The sequence below is a fragment of the Chiloscyllium plagiosum genome, chromosome 1 (assembly GCF_004010195.1).
Source record: "Chiloscyllium plagiosum isolate BGI_BamShark_2017 chromosome 1, ASM401019v2, whole genome shotgun sequence".
Taxonomy (NCBI): domain Eukaryota; kingdom Metazoa; phylum Chordata; class Chondrichthyes; order Orectolobiformes; family Hemiscylliidae; genus Chiloscyllium; species Chiloscyllium plagiosum.
In genome coordinates, this window is record NC_057710.1 from 136,451,923 (window position 1) to 136,461,897 (window position 9,975).

The 9,975-nt window shown below is 39.9% G+C and overlaps 1 protein-coding gene across 1 annotated transcript in view; it reads right to left on the bottom strand.

Moving 5' to 3' along the window:
• LOC122553666 (leucine-rich repeat, immunoglobulin-like domain and transmembrane domain-containing protein 3) overlaps positions 1 to 9,975 on the bottom strand; it is a 29,816-nt gene extending 19,841 nt beyond the window's left edge. The window contains exons 1-2 of the mRNA XM_043697816.1: positions 9,789 to 9,975; positions 7,345 to 7,808 (exon numbers count right to left, since the gene is read on the bottom strand). Coding sequence (XP_043553751.1) covers positions 7,345 to 7,808; positions 9,789 to 9,904 — 580 coding nt within the window. The 5' untranslated portion in view covers positions 9,905 to 9,975. The remainder of the gene's footprint in view (positions 1 to 7,344; positions 7,809 to 9,788) is intronic.

Genomic DNA, 9,975 nt, shown 5'->3' on the forward strand with positions numbered 1-9,975 from the left:
CGTGTCTGCGTGGGTTTCCTCCGGGTGCTCCGGTTTCCTCCCACAGTCCAAAGATGTGCGGGTCAGGTGAATTGGCCATGCTAAATTGCCCATAGTGTTAGGTTTAAGGGGTAAATGTAGGGGTATGGGTGGGTTGCGCTTCGGCGGGTCGGTGTGGACTTGTTGGGCCGAAGGGCCTGTTTCCACACTGTAAGTAATCTAATCTAATCTAATCTAAAGAAATGCAAGGTGTGCCTATGAATAGCACCACCAATTGTACAGATCATCAAAATATTTTATGAATAAAGTATATTTTTGAAATTAAAAAAAAGTAGCCTAAAAGCAAGTGGTGGGTGCAGCAGAAAAGAGCTGAAGCACTTCAGGATTAGCTTCAATAATTATTCAACTGAACTCCAATTTAAAAGAAACTATACTATTGCGGCTCAATTGTTGCACAGCGCCAGGGACCTGGGTTCAATTCCAGCTGTCAAGTGACTGTGTGGAGTTTGCACATTTTTCCTGTGTCTGCATGGGTTTCCTCTGGGTGCGCCGGTTTCCTCCCACAATCCAAAGATGGGCATGTTAGGTGAATTGGCCATGCTAAATTGCCTATAGTGTTCGGGGATGCCTAGGTCAGGTGCATTAGTCAGGGCTAAATATAGGGGAATGGGTTTAGGTGAGTTACTCTTCAGAGGGGTCAGTGTGGACTTGTTGGGCTGAAGGACATGTGTCCACAATGTAGGGATTCTATTCTATAATAAACTCATATTTATATATGGTATTTCATGACTCCAAAAACCCCAAAGTGCTTGTGTAATTTGGTCTAAATTATCTGCATCAAACAGATATCCTAAACTGACTTAGTCCGATTTGACAGCATTTGACCCATATCGCTCCAAACCCTTCCTCTTCATGCACACATTCAGATGCCTTTTCAATATTGTAATTGTATCTGCCTCCACTATTTTCTCTAGCAGCTTGTTCCATACACACACCAGCTTCTGAAAATGTTGGCCCTCAGATCCCTTTTAAACCTTTACCTCTCACCTTAAACCTACACCTTATAATTTTGGACTCCCCTACCCTGGAGAAAAGACCTTGGCTATTCACACTATCCATGCCTCTCATAATTTTATAAATTTCCATAAGGTCATAGAGTCATAGAGATGTACAGCATGGAAACAGACCCTTTGGTCCAACTTGTCCATGCCGACTAGATATCCCAACCCAATCTAGTTCCATTTGCCAACACTTGGCCCATTTTCCTCTAAACCCTTCCTATTCATATACCCATTCAGATACCTTTAAATGTTTGCAATTGTACCAGCCTCCACTACTTCCTCTGGCAGCTCATTCCACACATGCACTACCCTCTGTGTGAAAAAGTTGCCCCTTAGGTCCCTTTTATATCTTTCCTCTCTTACCCTAAACCTATGTCCTCTAGTTCTGGACTCCCCACCCCAGGGAAAAGATTTTGTCTGTTTACCCTATCCATAGGCCTCATGAATTCATAAACCTCCATAAGGTCACCCCTCAGCTCTAGGGAAAACAGCTTCAGCCTATTCAAACACCCTCAGGGAAAACAGCCCTAGTCCAATCAGCTTCTCCCTATAGCTCAAATCCTCCAAGCCCAGCAACATGCTTGTAAATCTTTTCTGTCCCCTTTCAAGTTTAGCAACATATACAGTCTTGTAAAAGTAGCCTCACCCATGTCCTGTACAGCCGCAACATGACCTCCCAACTCTTATACTCAATGCACTGACCAATGAAAACAAGCATACCAAATGCCTTTTTACCACCCTGTCTACCAGTGACTCCATTTCAACGGACTATGCACCTGCACCCCAGGACTACTTGTTTGACAACACTCCCCAGGACCTTCCCATTAAGTGTATAAGTGCTGCCCTGGTTTACCTTACCAAAATGCAACACCTTGCATCTTTCTAAATTAATTTTACACCTGCCACTCCTCGGTCCATTGGCCCATATGGTCAAGGTCCTGTTGTTCATTGAGATAACCTTCTTTGTGCTCCACTACACCATCTATTTTGGTGTCATCAGCAGACGTACTAACCATATCTTGTGTATTCACATTCAGCTCATTTATAAAAACGATGAAAAGCAGTAGACCCAGCACCGATCCTTGTGGCACACTGCTGGTCATGGGCCTCCAAGTGTGAAAAGCAACCACGACCCTCTGCCTCCTTCAAGCCAATTTTGTATCCAAATGGCTAGCTCTCCCCAGATCCTATGTAATTTACCAGACTATCTGCAGAACTTTGTCGAACGCCTTACTGAAGTTGATCTTCAGTCTACTGGTCTGTCTTCCTCAACCTTTTTTGTCATTTCTTCAAAAAATTCAGTCAAGTCAGTAGGACACGCTTTCCTAAGCACAAAGCCATGTTGACTATCTCTAATAGTCCTTGCCTTTCCAAATGCATGTAGATCTTGTCCCTCAGAATCCCTCCAACAATTACCCACCACTGATGTCAGGTTAACTGGCCTATTGCACACAGTGAGTTTACTGCCGTTATTATTGTGAAAGAGACTAAAAACCTGTTTGGGAATTTCGGTTAAAGAATAAATATTGGACAAGACATTAGGAATATGTTGCCATGAGATTTTTTATTTTTAACTAAGAGGGTCAATGTAGCCTCAGTTTAACATCTCATCCTAAATTCTGGAAGCAGTCCTCTTTCAGAGCAGGCTTGAGCTCACATAGTGCAATATAAATTGAATTCAAAACCATTTAACTGAGAGGCAGCGGAGCTAACCATTCTAGAAGGGACCCAATATTAAATCACTCCAAATGACCATCTTTCAGATGCAACTTTTCCTCATACCTCGAGCTTTACTTTGAACTACCTCTAAGAATTGAACAATTCCTTTAGGCAGAACCTTGCATTTGTTTATTGCTAAGTCTAACTTGTGCTGAGATGTTTTGGATGGCATTTCGCCATGAGGCCCAGTGGGCGTTCTTAATGCATCTTACCAAACACACCTCATTAACTACCTACCATGCTCCGATGGTGTCTCTCATGTCCAACTCTAGCCCTTGTTTACCAACATACTGTGCCAACAACAGCTCACTACGCGGCAGATATCTAAAAGACCAGCTGCCTTGCATCCCTGCAATTTGTAAAAGGCCGCTTTATATCAGAATAAGCACTGGAATCCTAAAGGCTGTCCTGTTCACTCAAGGATATTTGAAGAAGACATCAGAGAAGGGAAAGATAGCCCTGTGATTCTCCACGAATGACCTGGAGATCCTTGTAAAATGGATGGTGCAAAGGAGAGGAGCCTTCTTCCTGGATGATTGCCAGAGAGACATACAGACTTGCACTCCACTGGCCCAGCTACCGGTCCTCAGGATTGAAGGCATGGTGCCTAGGGACTTGAATCCTGCTGAACAAACAAGTTGTGTGATTCCCACAGGTACCATGTCTGAGGAGGAAGCACACACAGCCCCCTCAGAGGTCTCCACACAGAACACTCCAGATGTGACTATGTCCTCCACCTGCACCTTCAACCGTTGGACATTCACACTGAGGAGTGTCAATTTGCACCTGGCAAGAAGGTTAACATGCTTGACCTGTTCAGACACAGCACCCATAGGATCACCTGACCAAATCTCTAGCGTCAACTGGCTTCAGTGCTAAACAAGCTCCCTCAATGCCAGCTGCAGAACCAGGGTCTATGCTAAGATGTATTGGGTGGGAGAAGAAAAAACAAACTTATTGAGGCATTGATGATGATGATGCACTGTATATCTGGCAGTTTTTTTTGTAAATGACGCTTGTTTGACATTCTACCTGTTGTTTGTCTCTCTGCGAGAGTGTATCAGAAAGGCACCATGATGGCCATGATGGGTTGGCAAAAAGCATATGCCAGTGTCCACGGATGGAGGGAATGTATAACTAGTTCCTATGTATCATGCCCTGAAATTGTCTTTGGTTGGGTATAATGTACAGATCCTTCAAGAGCCATTGGCGAACTGAATTCTCTGACTTCCGTGTAAAGTTTTCTCACTATCTAGCTTGCTTGGCACATTTGCTGAGAAAGGAAGCTGGAAATTAATGAGGCAACCATCTCCCTTAACAGGCAACATACTACTACCTCGAGAGAACCTCACCACACCACTTGTCAAATGCATAAAAGGTGACGTGAGATACTGTCCATATCAAGATAGGCCTCATTGTACTCCTCGTCCAATTCTGCCACAAATCTTGCCATACAGCACAAGGATCCGAACCCTATGAGGTTCTACTCTTTGTGTCTCTGTTTATATTGCTTTTCCAGGATAGCTATCCGTCTTGCACTGAATTGTGGCAGGAATTCAAAACAGACCCCATTGAAATTTCAGAAAATAATTACTTCAAATGTTCATTTCAATATTTCATGTAAAGACATAAAAGGATAAGATATTGATGGAAGTGTAGGCCCTTTGAACATGCTCTGCCAATCATCGCACATCTCACAATTGCCTTAAAACTCAAAACTCAACTGACCTCTAACATAAATATACTCAAAGGTCAAGCATCCACAGCTTTCTAAGGTAAAAATTCTAAAATTTGACAATGCTTTGAGACAAGAGATTTCTCTTCAACTTGGTCCTAAATAGCTGACTCCTTATTCTGTGTCTGAGATTCCATATCTAGATTCTTCAACCAGGAGAAACACCTTCTCCCCATTGCCCAGTCAAGTTCCTTAATCAATCCAGATGTTTTGGTTAGATCACCTTTAATTGTTCAAATCTACAGGGAAAGTAGGCCTGTTGTGGAATCAAAGAATCATAGAGATGTGCAAGATGCAAACTGACTGTTCATTTCAACTCATCCATGCCAACTAGATATCCTAAATTAATCCAGTTCCATTTACCAGCATTTGGCCCATATCCTTCAAAATCTATGTCCCCATCCAGATTCCTTTTAAATGTTGTAATTGTACCCACCTCTGCCACTTTCTCTGGCAGCTCACCTTACACATGCGCTACCCACCATGTGAAACAGGTACCCCCTAAGTTCCTTTTAAATCTTTCCTCTCACCTTAGACCTGCACCCTCCAATTTTGGACTCACTATCCTGGGGAAAAGACCTTGTCCAATTACTCTATCTATGCCCCTCATGATTTTATAAACCACTATAACGTCAACCCTCGGCTTCCGATGCTCCAGGGAAAACAGCCCCAGCCTATTCAGCCTCTCCCTACAGCTCAAGCCCTCCAAACCTGGCAACATCCTTGGTTCACTAATGCCTTTTAGGGAAAGAAACTACCATCCTTACCTGGTCTGGATTGCATGTGACTTCAGAACCACAGCACTCTGTTGACTCTTAACTACCATCTGGAATGAGCAACAAATGTTGACCTAGCCAGCGATACCATCGTCCCGAGAATGAACAATAAATAAAGACTTTTCTGAACCCTTTCAAGATTCACAACATCTTCTCTATAGCAGGGATACCAGAATTGAACACAATATTCCAAAAGTGGCCAAACCAATGTCCTATATAGCCACAACATGAAATCCTTTACTCAATGCACTGACCAATAAAGGCTAGAGTTTCAAATGCGTTCTTCACTGTCTTGTCCACCTGCGACTCTGCTTTCAAGGAACTATGAACCTGCACTCTCAGGTCTCTTTGTTCGGCACCACTCCACAGGACCCTTGCCATTAGTGCTCAATCTCTCCAATTGGGTAAAACCTTGTCCCGGTAAACATTCTGTGAGCTTTATTGCACTCCCTCTAGGACCCATAGGTCCTTCCTCAGATTAGGAGGCTAAAACAGTGGACAATATTCCAGGCATGGCTTCATTCATCCCTTCTACATTTGGATAAGATTTGTTTTATTCTTGTACTCCAATCCTTCATAACAAAAGTTGACATACTATTTCCTTTCCTAATTAACCTCATGGGGCTTACATACACCCAGGTCCTTCTGAATGCAAACAGTTTCCAGTTTTTAATATTCATAAATATTGTCTTTTATAATTCCTTTTAAACATGACAACGTCAGACTTTGCTATAATGTATTCCATCAGCCATGTTCTTGCCCATATATCAGCTTGTCCCTTTTCAATCACATTGCACTCTCTTCACTGTGTACTTTCCCAGCTAACTTTATATTATCAGCAAAAATTGTATGCAGTACTACTCACCCAATCCCTTACTTTATGTCATAATTTAGACTGTAAAAGGCTGAGGTCTAAGAATTGATCCTCGTGGTACTCCAATAGTTACCAACTGCTAATCCTCAATCCATATTCATATTCTATCACAATCCATTGAGTTCAAGTTAATGTAATAAGTTCCTGTGTGACATATTACCATATGCTTTTTGAAAATCCAAATATATTCTATTCACTGGCAAAAGGAAAGCCATTTGAGAACGACATGAGGAGGAATCTCTTCATTCAGAAAGTGGTAAATCTTTTAAATTATTCACCCTAGAGACCATCTCGATCTTTATGTTTTTAACGATTTTTTATTTTTTGTCAGAAGGAAAATTAGGCCAACTGATTTTTAAGTGCCCACTAGTTCAATATTTGCTGCATTCAGCCAATCCAATGCGTCAAGATATAAACGATTACACTTTATAAACTAAGGTGGCATTTCAACACAGGAGTAAGCATTGTCAAAAGTGAATTTTTAAATTGAGGCCCAATCCCATATTGAAAGATGATTTGGGAGGTTTTCTTGCTGTCTAATTGTGCATCGCTCAATAATTCAAGTTAAAACAGAATAGTTTTTCCTTTGAAATGTTGCAGAATGCTTAGAAAAGTTATGTACAGTGTGTCATTAATCAACCACATAGGACAGCATTTTTAACTGACAAGGAATGTGGCCAGGTAAGATGCTCCTTACTGAGCCTCTGCTAATTTCTGTTTACTCAGCTCATTAAGACTGGTATTATAAGTTAACTTTAATTATTGTTGTATTCCATGTCTTCCAGAAGTCCATCACTCACAACCCTTGCTGTGCTTAATCCTGTTGATCTCTTAGGAGAAAGTGAGGACTGCAGATGCTGGAGATCAGAGCTGAAAATGTGTTGCTGGAAAAGCGCAGCAGGTCAGGCAGCATTGCTGGAAAAGCGCAGCAGGTCAGGCAGCATCTGGAAAAGTGCTGCCTGACCTGCTACGCTTTTCCAGCAACACATTTTCAGCCCTGTTGATCTCTTACCCAGGCATTTACTACCATTGGCTTTCTATCCTCATACATCAATTATAAAATCTTCATGCTTATTTGCAAACATCTCATGATTTGTTATGGAGCAACTTGTTGCCTTACAATGTAAAAAATGCAACACAAGTAGAAGTTGGTATTGTCTTTGTTCCTGCCTTTTACAGAAGATAATGATTAGTACTTACCTAGAATTACTCTCTGCATTGGATCTTTTTCAAACATGTGTGAGTGAGCAGGCCAGATATCTAACAAGTCAGATGGCAGTGTAGTGAGCTTGTTACTAGATATATCTAAATTGGTTATATTTCTAAGATATCGAGCCGCATTAGCAGAAATAGATGACAGTCTGTTATTGTGCAAGTCAAGAATTCGAAGATTTGGCATTTCCTGCAGTGAATCCCAAGGAAAGGTAGACAGCATGTTTCCATCAAGGCGCAATTCATGGAGTTCTTTTAAATTATAAAAGCTTTGAGGGTCTATGGTGTTGATGGCATTATATGTCAACCAGAGATATCTTAAGTCCACAAGGTAATAAAATGCTTCACGTGGAAGTTGTTGGACAACAGTTTTTTCAACGCGAAATTTAACTGTATCCACTGGAATATTGACAGGGATCTCAGACATATCTGGGTCATCACATAATACAGACCTGAAAAAAAGGAAAATGTTCAGTTTACTTCGTAGTTTTATTTTCATTGAATGTCCCTCATGTTACTTCACTGACCAGTTAACACCACCATAATCTATTATAGAGAAACAACTTTAATCTGGACATTAGTATAATAAATGCAACTGATAAATGCATAATATATACTACTTCTTTAGATGAGATTCTCCACACTAAAAAAATTAGTATATTATGCATTTATCAGTTTCTGGATCTGATGTAAGTTCTGATGTGGATCTTTCTGTTTATTAATATCAGAACTGAATTGCTCTGTCTTCGCCTCAATGATAAAATCAATAATTCAAATCTGTTATTTAAATATCCAGATGATTTTGTATTATATTACTTCTGCTACGAGAAAGAATGTTTTTGGGTAAAGTCAGCCCTCCTTCACTCATGAATTATAAATGAGGAATTTTGCTGATTTGAGTAAAAGGGAGCTCAACATAGCTCAACAGCCCAAAACACAGTGTAACTTAAGGTTTAGCCATTGTCTTACACTCATAGGGCCTGCATTCCTCTACAAATAAGAAAATAAAACATTATTTTATAATTTGAGAGATACTGAAAAGAAGCAAAGGGGCCAGATGTAGGGAAAGAACTGACCAACATTTGCTTAAAGCAAAATTAACAACACACATTATGTATGAATTTTGAACAGTAGCAGTTCAAGAAGGGGCTTCACACGACTTTCTTGAGTATGGTTAGGTGTAAGCAAGAAATAGTGGACATGGTCTTGGAGAGCAATGCACTCATCCCATGAACAAATTTTAAAAATCTAAAGAAAAAAAAGACATGCTCTGTGCCAGCAGTCCTCTTATTTCTCCAAATGGTTCTGAGCAGATTTAAATTATTGATTTTATCATTGAGGCAATCAGTTCTGATGTCAATAAACAGAAGGATCTACGGAACTTATGTCAGATCCAGAAAATGATCATGGTGGGAAAATTTGTTTGTAAGGAGCTCTATGCAGGAAATGGAGAGTAGTCATATTTCCACTCCACATTCCCTGAGACTGTGGTTGCCATCAGGAAAACAGGGATGTGGAATTAGAACCAAAGCTGAAATTCCAAAAGTGATGTGAGAAGCACAAATCAAGACTTCTGAAACATATATCCCTTCCAGAGCCTGCAATCCCAACAATGTTTGCTGCACCTATTTTACTAAATGGGAAAATCACTTAGAGCACACATCCATACTTCCAAAATGCATTTCAGTGGATAACATATTTTATGAAGTTAAGCCTATGTCTTATCATGCTGCACATTAAATGTTCCACATTATTTATCTTAAAAAATGAAGTAATAGAAAATTTAAATATAAACATATTTGTAATTTATCTTCAGATTCTTTACATCATGGTTTATGACAACATCTGAATTCTTTGATCAGAAAGAATTCAATCCCACATTCAGATCCCATCTGAATGTGGGATCTGAATACAGTGCATTATGGGACATTAGAAATACGAAATATAAATGATAACTTTTTAGTATGGATAGTCTAACTCATGAAACATTATGTCCAATATAATTTACAGGTCTGAGAGATATACACATCCCTCATTTCATCAAATGTTCTTGCTGCAGTGTAGATTGAAATAGTCAAATTCACTTTGTACCTTTTCAATTCAGATTTTAAAATGTACTTCTGTCTTCTTGGCATATGCTATTCAATACTAAATTCTACAATGTAGGCCAATCTTAACATATAGTTTATATTCTTAAACACTGTTGCTGAATGGAAACACATTTTATCCTCACACTTGAACAACAACATAGTATAAACTGCATAGAGATTGCTCGAACAAATTTTAAACAAATGGCTTTTGAGGGTGCATTCTAGCAGTGTTTGAAAAAGTAACTGGATTCAAAACTGAGTACACTCACTTGCTTTTCATAGAGCATTATTTAGCTGTAGAACTATTATATCCACCTGACTATTTATTTTTAATTGACTTACCTGGTTGCAGTGCCATCACTTCTACTGTGGAAAATGCACATGCACTGAGAAGGACAAAAGGAAGATACTTTTGTGAGAATTGTGGCTAGCGAGCAAAAGACAGCAATCAGATGCATTGTTCAAAGTCAACAAAACTAGACACAAATAAAGCTGAGAGTCCCTATTTCTATATAGCTTCTACTTCAGA